Source organism: Astatotilapia calliptera, chromosome 3 (genome assembly GCF_900246225.1).
Source record: "Astatotilapia calliptera chromosome 3, fAstCal1.2, whole genome shotgun sequence".
NCBI lineage: Eukaryota > Metazoa > Chordata > Actinopteri > Cichliformes > Cichlidae > Astatotilapia > Astatotilapia calliptera.
In genome coordinates this window covers 19,325,685-19,341,798 of record NC_039304.1, presented here as the reverse complement: position 1 = coordinate 19,341,798, position 16,114 = coordinate 19,325,685, and the positions used below count along the sequence as shown (strand labels likewise).

The 16,114-nt window shown below is 40.5% G+C and overlaps 2 protein-coding genes across 2 annotated transcripts; both read right to left on the bottom strand.

Annotated features, from left to right (window-relative positions):
• Positions 1 to 1,525: 1,525 nt before the first annotated feature.
• Positions 1,526 to 5,776, bottom strand: LOC113018816 (uncharacterized). The gene is made up of 5 exons (XM_026162210.1): positions 5,505 to 5,776; positions 3,355 to 3,449; positions 3,070 to 3,170; positions 2,235 to 2,390; positions 1,526 to 2,136 (listed from the first exon to the last, which is right to left on the bottom strand). Exons 1-5 carry the CDS (start codon positions 5,648 to 5,650, stop codon positions 1,660 to 1,662), a joined length of 975 nt encoding a protein of 324 aa, XP_026017995.1. The 5' UTR covers positions 5,651 to 5,776; the 3' UTR covers positions 1,526 to 1,659.
• A 6,894-nt stretch (positions 5,777 to 12,670) lies between these two features.
• LOC113018813 (uncharacterized) lies at positions 12,671 to 15,571 on the bottom strand. Its single transcript, XM_026162207.1, has 5 exons — positions 15,320 to 15,571; positions 14,899 to 14,993; positions 14,609 to 14,709; positions 13,424 to 13,579; positions 12,671 to 13,326 (listed from the first exon to the last, which is right to left on the bottom strand). The coding sequence occupies exons 1-5, from the start codon at positions 15,445 to 15,447 to the stop codon at positions 12,892 to 12,894; spliced, it is 915 nt and encodes a 304-aa protein (XP_026017992.1). The 5' UTR covers positions 15,448 to 15,571; the 3' UTR covers positions 12,671 to 12,891.
• Positions 15,572 to 16,114: the final 543 nt, after the last annotated feature.

Sequence of the window (16,114 nt, the reverse complement as noted above, 5' to 3'; positions counted from 1 at the left end):
TCGTTTACAGGTGTCAGGCATATTTATGTGTTTTTGCGATGCACTCCTCTTCACCGCTGTCGACTGTCTCACTCACTTACTGAGAGGACAGACGCACACTCCACTTGACTGTCGCATCTCTCACCCTCTCTGTTTTTCACATAATGATATCATCCCATATCCTCGCATGTGGTTGGCCACAATATGGAGGGATTGGAGCCACTGTGTGAGAGCTGAGCCACTGTGTGAGAGCTGAGCCACTGTGTGAGAGCTGAGCAGCGAAAGGAAATTAAGTGAGGAGCCGGCTCTCGCTCAATGGGAGTCGATTCTTCTGATTCACTACAAAGCACTCTCTAAGCACGGCTCTTAGAGCTGATGTTTTTGCGGACGACAGATTATCGAACGTTACGTTGTGTGTCGTGGATACTGTTGACTCTAAATCTCCCGACCACTAAGACCGAGACAGCGAGACCAAGACAAGACCAAGACCATGTAAAAGTGGTCTCAAGACCAAGACCAGTCTTGGTCTTGAGACATCCAACTCTACAAAGAAGAACACCACCTACGTCAGGAAGAGGTCAAAGCAGGTGTGGCCAAGCAGGAAATGAGCAGAGCAGTGGGACTTTGGGACCAAGGAGAACAGATGTTTTGGCTAACCCGGTAAACTTCAATCGTCTTGAGAAAGAGACACCTTTCTGCCCCTTTGCTCTGGAAGCTGCTCCTTTGAATATCACATATCATAACTTGGACTGGGGGAAATAGAAGTTCTTCTACAAAATGTTTACCTCAGACCAATCCATGTGAATAAGTTAACAATGCTTTTAAATAACTTAAACAGATTAAAATACTGATCCTCTGGAATCACACTGAACCTAAAAAAAAAAATTAACTTTCAAACTGCTAAACTTCAATCAGATTAAGAGTTAAATATATTTATATTGTCTTTATCATTTTTTTTAACAAATGAAGAATAAAGAAAACTGATTTTCCTGCATTTCCCAACTCAGCAGAACAAAGTGATGAAGCGTTCTCCTACTGATACTGTATAAGCAACCTAACAATAATGACAATATCTGCATTTTAACTCAGTTACTGTATTAATTTAACTGTTAAGTCAATATTTCATTTGGACCATTTTTATATAATCTATAATGAAGGATCACATTTTACATGACAGTGTTCACTTGCAGGATCTAAGGAATAAATAAAAATCCACAGGATTTTATTGAAGTTGGTTTTGCTGGCTTTTCTTCCCAAGAGATACGTTTTTATTTACATTGATACTGATTAAACATGACTAAATTTTACTAAAAGAAACATTTTCTCTAAACAATTTATCAATGTGTAGCTAGGAATACAATCAAAATGTGTGATTAGGAGACAACAACCTGTGTTACATATGTAACTAACCAGAGGACAAAATGTGCACACAGAATGTTTAATCTTATTCTAAGTTTATACATGAACAACATTTTTCAGATTTATCATTAGACTTCAGACATGACACAACTGTAAAGATCACATCTGGTAGTAAATTTCTCAGTAATAAAACACAACAATTTATATTTATTATGTGATGTTATTCAAAGCAGAGAATTTAAAACACGGCATAGTGAATTCATTTAGAAAAGGCACTCTCAATAAATGAAAGAAAAACTTATCAGCCTTGTTTCTTTCCCATTATTTCTTCTTCCACACAGGTATAGAGGTCTGTCTGGGGGCAGCAATGCAACTGGTCAAGCATTCGCCAGAGTTTTTCAGACACACAAAACAAAATGTCACATTACATCGAGGGCAATCAACTGATGGGCAAGCCATCGTGCTGTGTTCCAACAGCAAACCACAGGTGGGACAGGCACGGACAGAGGGACAAACAAGGACTCCAGAATCAAACTCATCCTCATCCTCGGACTCAAACTCATCGTCATACACATACCCATGGAATTTGATATCTGGGCATTTCTTTAGTGTTTCTAGGGATGGGTTGCAGCAGCCACGATTTCCACAGCGGTCTTTCCGAGGCCGCGCACCCTTCCACTCCCTCAAACACTGCCAGCAGAATTCAAACAGCCGTCCTTTTACTGCTGTGCACACTTTACAGAGGACATTCAAATCTGACCCATTCTCTCTCGTCACAGCGAATCCACATCCAGGACACTACATGGAGACAGAGATGGGGCAACATTTTATAAATAGCAAAATGTCTATTAAGTCTAAATTCACAGTATATAATAATATGTTGATGAAACACTTACCAACTTAGTAGTAAGTGTCTGCCTGGCAGCGTTGAATTCCATGGTTTTTTGAAAGTACTCCCTTTCTTCAGGGGTCAGAAGAGCCATTTTACAAACCTCTGCAAAGGTCCACTCAGCACTACAACCAGACCCACCACACACAAACCTGCTTCTACCCTTTATTAAAATATGGAGAGGTGAGAGAATGATTAGACTCACATGTCGGAAACAAAACACCAAACAAGTTGATGAGTTTTTTCAAGAAGTTACATTATTAAGAAATATGTCATCATACATCAGAAATGTCTTGCTATATGTACAAATATGTGATGAAACACAGAGTTTTGTTTCTATATGTTGTCTGAAAGTCATTTATGCTCTTTACGTTAGAGAAACACTCAAATTATCACATCTGTAACAGAACAGGTGGAATTCAAAGCTACACTGAAGCCTCACTGGTGTATTACAGGTTTCAGTGCAGAGGCAATTTAACTTAAATCATTTAAATGCTACAAGCTACAATAGAAAAGACGGAAGCTGAACATTTCTGACTGTTTTATTTATTTCCTTGAGAGCACAGCAGGTTTCTGCAAAGAGAAGTTCATGAATTTTCAGCAGTTCAACGCTCTGTGTGTTGATTTCAGTCAGCGTAGCTTCTTTCTGTCTCCGCTACATGGCAGTAAGCGTTATAGTCACACCAATAAAAAACAATGATGTATTGGCCACTGTTTTCATTATTCTTTATTTATTCACGTAGATGTAACATAGTCCTGTTAAGAATCAACGCAACCCTGCCGGATGCTGTTTTTATTTGTTTGCTTGTGTATTTTAACAAAGCCAACCTTCAGTGGCCTACCTGGTCCAACAACCTGCGACACCAGTTGGTGAGAGAGGTCGGGGTCACAGCGTGACCACAGGACATCTTAGCTCTGCGAGATATGAAGCCTTCATACAAAACTGAGAACAATCACACAGAAGTAAAAAAATCAATGTCACACACGAATAAATGCGCATGCATTCTTTTTTACTCTGGTTAGTGTGAAAACACGTAAAACTATTTTTTTTAATTCTTTTCATTATTTATATATTTAGATTTGAATTGGTTCAATGTCACTTTGAAAAGTGCCCACATGATACTTACAGTCCAAATCATCCTCTCCATCTACAAATGTAAGTGTGGGGTCGTGCGGGTTGTAACACTTCTCCTGTTTTGCTGGCGCGCTTGAAGGCGTCACACTGAGAAACAACAACAAACAAATCAGAATGAACACTTCCAGTTGGACTTCAAAGAAGAATACTTTTCCTAGAGGCAGATACTTCTTTTTAACATGACGTTTGTGATCAGTGGCTTTGTGTTTCCCAATTGCCAGTCTTGGCAGCCGGGGATCACTCCGCTCCTGGCCGACGCCCGGCACACAATGTACCTGACCCCTATAGCGCCTCCTGCAGGTGGTGGGCCTGCGGGAGGATGGGCCCATGTCCCCTTTTCGGGCTGTGCCCGGCCAGGCCCAATGGACTAAGGCCCGGCCACCAGACGCTCGCCCTCGGGCACCCTCCCCGGGCCTGGCTCCAGGACGGGGCCCCGGTAACCCTATCCCGGGCAGGGTAAACTGTTCCCTTGATGTTTTGTTCATGAGGGTCTTCTAAATCGCTCTTTGTCTGGTCCCTCACCGAGGACCAATTTGCCATGGGAGACCCTACCAGGGGACAAAAGCTACATGTGTTTTGTGGACTTGGAGAAGGCATTCGACCGAGTCCCTCGGGGTGTCCTGTGGGAGGTGCTGCGGGAGTATGGGGTGTCTGGCCCATTGCTACGGGCCATTCGATCCCTATACAACCGTTGCAAGAGCTTGGTTCGCATTGCCGGCAATAAGTCGGACTCATTCCTGGTGGGTGATGGGCTCCGCCAGGGCTGCCCTTTGTCACCAGTTCTGTTCATAATTTTTATGGACAGGATTTCTAGGCGCAGCCAAGTGGCGGAGGGCTTTCACTTCGGTGGCCTCAGAAGCTCATCTCTGCTTTTCGCGGATGATGTGGTTCTATTGGCTTCATCAGGTGAAGGCCTCCAACTTGCACTGGAACGGTTCGCAGCCGAGTGTGAAGCAGCGGGAATGAGGATCAGCACCTCCAAATCTGAGGCCATGGTTCTCAGCCGGAAAAGGGTGGAGTGCCGACTCCAGGTAGGGGATGAGTTCCTGCCCCAGGTGGAGGAGTTCAAGTATCTCGGGGTCTTGTTCGCGAGTGATGGGAGAAGGGAACTGGAGATCGACAGACGGATTTGTGCTGTGGCTGCAGTGATGCGGACGCTGCACCGGTCCGTCGTTGTGAAGAGTGAGCTGAGTGTAAAAGCGAAGCTCTCAATTTACCAGTCGATCTACGTCCGGATACAAGCGGCGGAAATGAGCTTCCTCCGAAGGGTGGCTGGCCTCTCCCTTAGAGATAGAGTGAGAAGTTCAGCCATCCGGGAGGGGCTCAGAGTAGAGCCGCTGCTCCTCCACATTGAAAGGAGCCAGCTGAGGTGGTTCGGGCATCTGACAAGGATGCCTCCTGGGTGACGCATATAAGGCAAAACACAGAGCCCGTTTCTTTGACATGGGAAAATCAAGAGATAACAAGAGATAACAACCAAAACTGATTTGATTTTTTACAATTAAAAAAGTGTTTGTGTTTTTATCTGGAGAGTATGTAAAAATCTGGTTTATGATAAGTTGATGATAAGCCCAACAAGGCTAAATAGTTAAATAAACTTTTCTGAATCCAAATAGTGGACTTTGGTAGAATTAAAAAAATAACTGTAGTACAGGTCTATGATGATTTTCAGTGCGACTATCATCTAGTTTTTATTCTAGTTCTTTCTTGGTTAAGTCCTAAGTAGTCCTGATTTTGAACTGTTGTAGTCCTGTTTTAATTCCAGATCAGTTCTGGGTCTGGTTGAATTGGGGTTTAGTCCTCGTGCCTTGATACAGCCCTGATTTTGTTCTGCCTTGCTGCCTAATTAAAAAAGTAGATATATGGTGAAAAGGTAGAAAAAGTAGATATATAAGTACACATATGTCATGCATGTGTGATATTCTTTTTCTTATATGAAGTTATTCTATTTCGAACAAAACTCAAAACACAGCCTAATAAATCTTCAACTTCACAGCATGTTTATCAGTCGTTTCTACCGCCCCCCTCCCCCATGCTTTGAGTCTCTGGCTCCGCTGTGACACTGAACGATCACATCGCGCAGTTTACAACAATAACAAAAAAAGCCCGTGGAATCAGAGCAACAGGTGCATGCAGTGTTACCTGTGCTGCGGAGCCGGGTATGGGGCCATCGTCGCTCTGTACGCGGGAAACTCTGGATACAGGCGATAGACATGTGGCACGCTGATGAACGGAGCAACACCTAAATCTGGGTAAGGTGAAGGCACACCTGTGGTCCGGTTGAACATCTGGCTTGGATTTTACTGTCACTGCGTTCTGTCTCTGGTTACGGAAGAATATCCTGCGATGGACTGAGAGTTGCTTTTGCCTGCGCTGAATGTAGGCAACGATGCTCCTCCCCTCCTCTCTCTATTCGCGCGTGCGCGCCTATGTGTGTTTCAGGCTCTCACCTCTGAGAAGAGCGAAGAAAAAGTCCTTACCAAACTGGTAAATGCAAGGCAAAAAGTAAAAACAATTACCTGAAGTCTGGGATATAAAACTTTTTGAGACTTTCATTAAGATTATTAAATCCTCCAGCCAGCATTAAAAGGTGTGATGTGGTAGAACCTTTGTGAACGATTATATAAAAGTGAATTTAAAGACAGTAAATATATGACACACTTTATTTAACTCTTGAAAAATCAAGATGGTAAATTCCCAGTCCTTCCCTTTCCCCCCTCCTTCCCCTGTCCTCTCAGTTTTCCTGGGAAAACTGATTTCACCAGTTATCCTTTCAGCTGTTTGAAGAAACATTAAACACTAAACCTACCCTCTGCACACACCAGGGAATGCCCCTAAGATTTTTTGTGTTGATATTTTTTCCTTTCGATTTCAACCCAGCGGTTATGAGAAGTCACGTGACTACAGATTAGAATTCTTGATTATTTTATACACTTTTATTTCACATAATCCGTGTTAGTGCTACTGGGATTTGAGGTGTATTTATTTATTTTATAAATAAATCTGTTTGGGTTTGATTGCACTACTTTTGGGACCTTGCATCATGTAGCCAAAGTTGAGGAAAGTACCCGATCTACAGATCAGAGACTCTGGGTTGGATAATCTGAGTTTGTGCATGGGCTTCATGTGTTGTTTTTGTCATTGTGGTGTTCTGAATATGCATCAAACTGGATGTTAAAATGTTTTAATTTTTTATATGGTTATACAAAATGACTAATGAACACCAGATCAGATCAATACCATGTTTATATGTTTACAATGTTATTTCCTGGTTGAAAGGAAACAACGAATGGACAACCCCGCCCCTCAGGCGAAGTTAAACAAATTGGTAACACACCTTGCACAAGTTGTTGCCTTCAGACAGATAACCTGAAAGGATCGCATCCTGACTTCCTAACAAAGTGATGTGTGCCGCCGCTGTATTGCCTGTGAGACCGATGAGGGGGGTGAAACGGCGCATGAACCAGCTGCCAGACGTGACCCTGAGCGACGTCAAGAGGGTGCTGAAAATCTGCGCAAACGAAGGTACAAATATTAATTAATTAATTAATTAACTTAAAAAATGTGAAATTATCGGTTCTCAGTGAGCTTACATTCAATGTTTTAAAACATGTTTTGCATTTGCGTTTTTATCTAGCGCATGAAATTTACACATACAGTTACTTGGACCTGTATAATATCAATACAACTGCTAACTGCTGCCGTCCACCTTTACTTTCAACAATAACTTCTGCTACTGTGCTACTGTTCACTCTAAAGCGTGGAAGATAATATAGTTTTTTATAATGTCATTGTAGCTATATTTAGTCTAAAGGCTGCAAAGTAAAATCCGCTCTGACCCGTCTTATGTGTGTTTAGGATACACAAAGAATGATCAAGGAAAGTCACATGACCACGACTCTGCACCACTGTCCAAATGTGGAATCAAGCCCAGTTCAGCTGTGCAGACGGTGAGGAAGGTTCATGGCGGGTGAAGGAGTCTATCATTAATTTGAGCTTTCTTCACATGTCACGTCTCCTTTCACTCTCAACACTAATTTAATACTACGTGGAAAAATGATTAATTTTGTGTACATTTTTATCTTACATTTTTATCGTAACTTTATATTTGGGTATAAAAACATGAACTGACTCTGAAGTTACTCATTGCATTTCAAAAATTGTTCCACTTAGAAAACCGGTGACATGTTTCTAAAAAAAAGAAATTTTTGTTTTTGTTCTGTTGTTATGATATGTAATCTAAGAAATGTGTTAAGCGCTGTTTAACAAAGGTACTAACTGTCACCTCTCATAACCTTAAGATGGAGAACCTGGAAGGATTAAGGCTTCATCTCCTAGGAATGATTGAAATCATCATTATCTGTCCTGATGGTCAGAGGCATTCGATTTGGCTGCACAGGATACAGCTGGAAGCAATGATTGTGGGCTGTTTTAAAGGGGAAGTGCTGAAAAAGCTCTTCATCCTTGGTAGGTTACTTAAAAACTGAAAACAAATACATTAAAAAATGTATTTATCACTACTAAGTGATTCTACATTCAAAAACTTGGTTTTGTATGTACCTTATTTTTTATTTTTTGTATTTTTTATTTTATGTTATACGTATGGTCACTTAGACTAAAATTGCTTAGCTGCTAACTGCTACCAGTCACCTTTATTTTCAATCAAACTCTAATGCAGGGAAGATAATATGATTATTTATAACATATGTGCAGTTATGTTTAGTCTAAAGCTGCAACTGCAAAGTAAAACCCCCCCTATCTGTGTTAAGTTTTTCTAGATTACACTTTGGAAAATATCAAACTGCACTTTAATGGCAAGCCACTGGATGACAACTCTGCATCACTGGCCGATTGTGGAATCAAAGACGGCTCAGCTGTGCAGATGACGAGGAAAGTTGATGGAGGCTGAAGGAGTCAACAATAAATTCATCTGAATGCATCAAAGTTACAGGAAACACTGAACTATAAATACACATAAGTAACAAAATGCATGATTCTCATTGGTGTGACATCTGTGGTTTTCATTCTCCTTTGCACTTTCTTTACATTTTACGGTTTGTGTCATATCTATGCTTGACACTAATTAAATATTAATTGGAATAATTAATGATGAATTATTGTGTACATTTTTCATGTAAATTTCTATTTTTTATAACAACAAGTTGGTGGACCTTCTGTGCTCACAGTCAGAGGGGTGTGTGTGTGTGTGTGTGTGTGTGTGTGTGTGTGTGTGTGTGTGTGTGTGTGTGTGTGACCTTAGATTATTACGTTTTTTGAAAGAAATCAAAATAAATCTAATGGTACTTAGAGCAAGATCCACAAAACAAATGCTGAAATAACAAGTGTATTTTCAGGTTCCCATTTTACACATTATCCTTTTCTGATGTAGATAAATAAAGCATATCAGCAAATGTTAATGTTCTGATTACTGATGCCTGAATGTTTGGTAGTTTCCACTTTTTCTGTCAGTGACAGCTTTTGAAATCATGTTTAATAAATTCTTTCTAAGCTGAGCTGAAAGGCATCATGATGATCATTGTTTATGTGTTTCAGTTATAATTAAACTTGTTGATGCACAAATGATTCTGGATTAAGTTTTTAAATTGATGTGTTTATTTTCTGCAGCATGTTTTGTTCTATTAGCAACCAAGCAATTAAGGTAATCCTCAGAATATGTTAAACGACTAAAATGTAAATATAGAAAAAAAGAAATAGAAATCTCGCTTTCTCCTGGTTTGCATTTTTTAACGTTGATAACAGAGAAGACTGTCTCAGAGGAGTCAGACAGTCATAGGGAAAATTAAATATAAAGGCTTCCAGTTTTCAACTTGAATTTTGAGAAAAATTTGTATTAGATTTTCTCTTCCTGTAAATACTTCTATCAACATTGGCACATTTGGACCGCATTTTTTGATAAAGTATTATGAAGGATCACATTTTATAAGATCATTTATCTATATGAGCTCCAATCAATAAGCAGGCAGGAAGAAAATAGGCCAAAGGTTTACATCAAATGAGGTGTTGCTAACTTGTTCACATGTATGCATCAAATTTGGCGATAAATGCTGTGTTTTATATTTACACACATACTAGTCTTTAATAGTCAGCAAAAGAAGATGCAACATTGGTTGCACATAACTCGAATTGTAAGATGTGCTGGGCATGTAATTTAGGTTTATATTGTTGGATTGTCATTTGTGCTTAGAAACACATACTCATATATGCTTAGAGGTATATAATCAATTGTATGTTGATAGAAGGTCTGATCCTTAGTAGTCTGCAAGCACTGCATTCTGGCATGGACACACATTCTTAGGTCATGAGAGAGGTCGTACCTTCTCTTTCTGATTTATACTATGGGAGGACACCTACTCTGTATCTGTTTAAGTATATGAGCCTTTTGTTTAGGTGGTCTGCTGTGTTCCTAGCACCGGAACCCTAGCTTTGGGGAGTCATTCGCAGAGTCATATTTTGACACACGCACACGCGTACTTACAAATACACAGAGGCAGGTACTCTTTGTTCACATGTATGCTTGTGTAAAATGTCATATGTTAATGAACCTATGCATATTCATGTACCACAGTAAAGAGCAGTGCCCCGGGGGAGCTAAATGAGAGGGACTGGGGTTCAAGCGGCAGGAGCAGCGCTCGTCTCGCTCTCTCTCTCCTGCACGAGATCACACACAGAGCTCTGGTGCGTCTTGCTTTTGCCATTGTAGCAGAATTGTCTCTGATTGTTCCAGGGATGGTGTTGTGCCCTAGACGACCCTATCAGTAATGACGATACCATGTAACAATAAGTCATTTTACTTGTTCTAAATGTGTGAAGAGAAAATGAGAAAATGATAGCAAAACTGCTTAAAACTTCTGGCACTCTACAACCCCCTGCCATGCTTATTTGATAGCCTTCATTCCAGGCCTACAAAATGGTTTCCTATGTTTATTATTGCAAAATAAATAAAGAAACCAGAAAAGCACCAAAGTGCCTGTCAATCTCTCGTTCCACTCCCCCATCATTAATGAACAAGTCCTTGAGATACTTGAAATCTTCCACTCAGGGCAGCAGCTCAATCCAGACCAGTGGTGCTGATGTGCACTCCACCCATTTCCAGCTGAGAACTGTGGTCTCACACTCGGAGGTGCTGATTCTCAGTCCATCTTCTTCATGCTCAGCTCAAATACCTAAAAGTAACTGAGATATGAACAAGCTTGTTTTGAAAATTGAAGCTTTTGAGACCTCACAGTCCATGAAGTGAAGTGAAAATGAGTGGAAGGATCTTAAAAATACTGCAAATTCTTTAACTGATCAAACTGTGTAATCGGTTCATGACTCACATCGCAGTAAAGCCACGTTTGGCCGTTCATTACCTGCACAAACACTGAGAAGGAAAAAATGAATTTAGAAGATCTTGCCCTGCAACCAACAAACTGTAGAAATCAAACTTTTATTGATTTCATAGTGAAACAACATTATCTGTAGACAAATTTAAAGATTCAGTTTTCCCAGAATTATCCACACTCTGTTCATTTGGATCCCAGCTGTTATCCTTCTCAGTTTTGAGCAGTAAACACAGATGCTGACATCTGCACACACCAGGGAACGTCCCCAAGATCGTTTTGTTTATTTTGTTTTTGCTACTTTCAGTTTCTCTCCAGCAGTTACAAGAAGTCATACGACTGCAGATCAGCACTTATATGGTTTTACTTTATGTAATAAAAGTGTTAGTGCTGCTGAGAGTCCAGGTTTATTTATTTATGTAATGATTAATGGGGTTTATCCATTTATCTTTTGTAAACTTGCATGGTGTAGTCAAAGTTGATCTGACTAGTGGTGCTGTGTTTTTAGTGTTATGACCTGGATTTATTATTTTATTTGAAGCGTTTGGGGGATTATTGTGATATTGTGCCACTGCAATGTTCAGAATGTGCATCAAACTGGATCTTAAAATTATTTAATCTGAATGTTTGTACAACAGGACTTTTGAATCCACTCACAGCAACCATTTGGCACAACAACCAGGATGTAAAGAAACAAATAAACCAAATGAAACATTGTTCTGGTTACATAACAAACACTGGTGTGGGCAGTTTTTAGTTGTTGGGTGGTTTCCAGTGTTCATCTTAATTGAATTATGTTGTACAACAAGATTTACTTCTATACTCAGCTATGAGGCATTATGATGAGCATTGTTTACTTGTTTTACTTTTAGTTGAACTTTTTGGTTTACACATCATCTTGGGTTCCATGTTTAAAACTTAATGTGTATTTTCTACAACTTTTGTTCTGCCAGAAACCATAGCAATGCAGGCACCATCTCAGCAGCTGCCCGCACACTACCTGTGCACCACGATCAGTTGCTGAAGGCAGTGGCTGAGAGCTCACCCTTATCTCACAGTCTCAGGCCTGCTTTTCTGAGGTGTGCATATATCATAAGCTGGATTTGGGGAAATAGAAGTTCTTCTTTAAAATGTTTACCTCGGTGCAATTAATGCTGTGATTTACATGTGAAGAAGTTAACAATGTTTCAAAATAATTTAAACACAGTAAAAAGTACCCTTGAATCACACTGAAACTAGAAATTTAAGTGGCTATTTTCCAAAGATCAAGATTAGGAAAACCTGGTGCAAAGAGGAACACAACCGATTTTAGGGAGAGGTTGAAGCAGACATGGACAAACACTAAATGAGTAGAGCAGTGTGGCTGTGAAAGCATGGACATTTTGCCTTGCCTGATAAAGCTTTATGTCTGGGAAAAGGGCAAGACACCTTTCTGTTCCTTTGCTCTGGATGCAGTTTGAAATATCACATTTCAGAACTTGGATTTGAGGAAATAGAAGATCTTCTGTGTAATGTTTTTAAATAATTTCAATAGAGTAAAACATATACTGATCCCCTGGAATTACACTGAAACTAGAAATATAAGTTAACTTTCAAACAGCTAAACTTTACTCAGATTAAGAGTTAAAAACGTATATGTTGTCCATTATCAGATTTTTGGGGTACAAATAAAAAACAGAATAAAAACAGGTTTTCCTCCATTCCCCTACTCAAACAGCACAAAGTGATGACGCCTTCTCCTGCTGACACTGTATGAGTAACCTAACAATAATGAAAATATAGGGATTTTAACTCAGTTACTGTATTTTCATTTCATTTGTACCACTAAAAAAATTATGTACCATAAAGGATCACATTTTACATGACAGTGTTACACTTACAGGACCTAAGGAATAAAATGGCAGAAAGAAAGAAAAATTCACAGGATTTAATATGGTTTTGCAGTGTTTTCTTCCCAGAGATGCGTTTTTATTTACATTTCTATATTAACTTTTATTAAAAATAGCAAGGTTTTATTAAAAGAGAAGTTTGCTCGGAACAGTTTAGAGGAAACAAGAGCAGTCCTCACGTACTTAGGAAGTACTTAGGAATACAAACAAAAATGTGTGTTAAGGAGATGACACGGGTTATATGTGTAACTAACCAGAGGACAGCATGTGCTTACACACAGTGTTTAAGTTTCTTTCCCATTATTTCTTGTGCCAAACAGGTATAGAGGTCTGTCTGGGGGCAAGAATGCACCCGGTTTTTGTACATTCAACAGGCTTCTTCAGACACACAAAGCAAAACCTCAAATTGCATCGAGGGCAAACAACCGATTTACAAAGTATCTTGCTGTGCTCCAACAGTAACCCACAAGTGGGACAGGCACGGACCGAGGGACACACACAGACACCATGATATGAATTTAATGTCATATCTGGGCATTTTTCTAATGTGTCTAGTGACGGGTTGCAGCAGCCATTGTTTTCACAGCGGTCTTTTCGAAGCCGTGCACCCTTCCATTCCTTCAAACACTGCCAGCAGAATTCAAACGGCCGTCCTTTTACTGCTGTGCACACTTTACAGAGGACATTCAAGTCTGATCCATTCTCTCTCGTCACAGAAGATCCACATCCAGGACACTACATGGAGACAGATGTGAGACATTTAATACCTGATGAAATGTCTAATTACAATTCTACATTTACAGTAAACATAATATTAAAATGAAACTCTTACCAACTTAGTAGCAATTGTCTGCCTGGCAACGTTGAATTCCATTGTTTTTTGAAAGTATGTCTTTTCTTGAGGGTCCAGCAGAGCCATTTTACAAACCTCTGCAAAAGTCCACTCAGCACCACAACCAGAACCACCACACACAAACCTGCTTTCACCCTTTATTAAATATGTAGAGGTGAGAGAATGATTAGACTCACATGTTGGAAACAAAACACCAAACAATTTGATGAGTTGTTTGTTTTCCCCCTGTAAGTTAGATTAAAAATCATAAATAGTGAAATATTTCATAAAACATCAGAACTGTATTGCTATATGTGGTAATTATTTGTCCTCCAGGGCCTTCGCTCCTGGCCGCCACCCGGCACACAATGTACCCGACCCCTATGGCGCCTCCTGCGGGTGGTGGGCCTGCGGGAGGATGGGCCCATGTCTCCTCTTCGGGCTGTGCCCGGCCGGGCCCCATGGACTAAGGCCACCAGACGCTCGCCCTCGGGCACCCTCCCCGGGCCTGGCTCCAGGGCGGGGCCCCGGTAACCCTATCCCGGGCAGGGTAAACTGTTCCCTCGGGGCAGACCCAGGACACGCTGGAGAGATTATATCTCTCGGCTGGCCTGGGAACGCCCAACGCCTTGGTATTCCCCCGGATAAGCTGGAGGAGGTGGCTGGGGAGAGGGAGGTCTGGGCCTCTTTGCTTAGGCTGCTGCCCCCGCGACCCGGCCCCGGACAAAGCGGATGAAGATGGATGGATGGTAATTATTTGATGAAACACACACATGATTATCACAGCTGTAACAGAAAAGCTGTAATTCAAAGCTTCACTGAAGCCTCGCAGAGGGCAGATCAGTCAGCCAGCATGCACAATCAACCATGTTGAAAAAGAAAGGTGTGATCTATTAAAGGTTTAATTAATTTACAGTTAATTACAATTTGCTCTGTGTGTTGATTTAGGTCAGCGTAGCTTCTTTCTCTCTTTCTCTTTACATGACAGTAAAAGTCACAATCCAATTCATTACAAAAAATAACGATGATATAATTGCCACTGTTTTCAAATTTATTTATTTATTTATTTATTCACATTCATGTGACATTGTCCTGTTAAAAATCAATGCAACCCTGCCAACCCTTGTTATTTATTTATATATGTCTGCTTGTGTATTTTAACAAAGCCAACCTTCAGTGGCCTACCTGGTCCAACAACCTGCGACACCAGTTGGTGAGAGAGGTCGGGGTCACAGCGTGACCACAGGACATCTGAGCTCTGAGAGATTTGAAGCCTTCATACAAAACTGAGAACAATCACACAGAAGCAAAAAAAAAAAAAATCAATATCACAGGAATAAATGCCGATGCGTTTTGTTTTGACCTTGGTTCATGTGAATGCAGGTAAAATTATTTTATTTTATTATTATCATTATTTTAATATAAGAGTTGAATCTGTTCGATGCCACTTTGAAAAGTGCCCACGTGATACTTACAGTCCAAATCATCCTCTCCATCGACAAATTTAAGTGTTTTGTCATGAGGGTCGTAACACTTTTCCTGTGTTGTTGGCACGCTTGGTGGCGCCACACTGCCAAACAGCAACAAACAGATGAGAATGAACACTTAACGGTTTCACTTCGAAAAAGAAAATCCACCTGAAGATAAAATAGTGTGTTCGCGGCAGTGTTGCGCAAATTTCGGATACTTGCACACGTTTCGTGTTTCTTCTTAATATAAACTTTTTGATCCGCGGCTTCGTGTTTCAGTAGCTATCACTGCGATGTCAGACTGTGACACCGAATGATCACATCGCGCAATTTGCAACAATAGAAGTCCAAACATAAGAATCGTTAGCAGTGAAATCAGACCAGCAGCTCGCACACACATCAGTCAGTAAACCACGCAGAGTGTTACCTGTGAGCCGGGGCCATCGTCGCTCTGTCTGCATACAGCCGAGAGACATCTGTCGCGGTGACGAACACCGGAGCAACACCTGACACTGGGTAACGTTTGGCGTATAAGGTGTCGAGCGTCTGACCCATGGTCGCTCTGTTAAAAATAATAGCAAAAAAAAAAAAAAAATCCGTAAAAATTCAGGTTGGTTGTTGTTAGGTTCGTTCTTGGACCGCAGTGCAACATATCATGACTCAAAGCTACAGATCCTTGAATCTGTCACTTCCTAAATACATCTCTCCACCCCTTAGTTTCACACTCCTCCGTCTCTTCCTCTCTCTTGTTGCTGGTGCTGCCGTAGATGGTGCAGAAGCTGCAGCCCTGCAGTTAACATGTCGGATCATTTAACAAAGTTTTGGTGCATCTATTTTTTAAAATATTTTATTTAGCAGTTTTAGTACAGAATATAAATAAAGAACTAACTAAAAAAAATAGTCCACACAAAAAACAGACAACCATGTTGAGACATTAGAGACCTCAAAAAAGAAGAGAAGGTACAGAAACAAAGGATATCCTTCCCAATAGTAGTCATAGTTAATGTAGGAACCCTCAGGTAAACAAATGAATTGGCAAATAACTTTACAGAAAAAGTTGTCATAAAATGTGTTGACATAAAATGTTCTTATAAATGCAGATCGATGTTACACTGGGCCAAAAAAGGCTCCCACATCGTCCCAAATTAGTTTCGAGTGCCAAGTTTATTTAGTCTGAGCTTTTCCAGTTGTAGAACAGACGGCATCTTGTTGAGCCAGTACT

What these genes read in the sequence shown, in the direction of transcription:
- LOC113018816 (XM_026162210.1), bottom strand. Translation starts at nt 5,650, where the DNA reads ATGTTCAACCGGACCACAGGTGTGCCTTCACCTTACCCAGATTTAGGT. An exon ending in TGGAGAGGATGATTTGGACT is followed by an intron (nt 3,171 to 3,354) that starts GTAAGTATCATG and finishes GATTGTTCTCAG; the next exon opens with TTTTGTATGAAGGCTTCATA. An exon ending in GTCGCAGGTTGTTGGACCAG is followed by an intron (nt 2,391 to 3,069) that starts GTAGGCCACTGA and finishes ATTTTAATAAAG; the next exon opens with GGTAGAAGCAGGTTTGTGTG.
- LOC113018813 (XM_026162207.1), bottom strand. Translation starts at nt 15,447, where the DNA reads ATGGGTCAGACGCTCGACACCTTATACGCCAAACGTTACCCAGTGTCA. An exon ending in ACGATGGCCCCGGCTCACAG is followed by an intron (nt 14,994 to 15,319) that starts GTAACACTCTGC and finishes GCTGTTTGGCAG; the next exon opens with TGTGGCGCCACCAAGCGTGC. An exon ending in AGACAATTGCTACTAAGTTG is followed by an intron (nt 13,327 to 13,423) that starts GTAAGAGTTTCA and finishes GTCTCCATGTAG; the next exon opens with TGTCCTGGATGTGGATCTTC.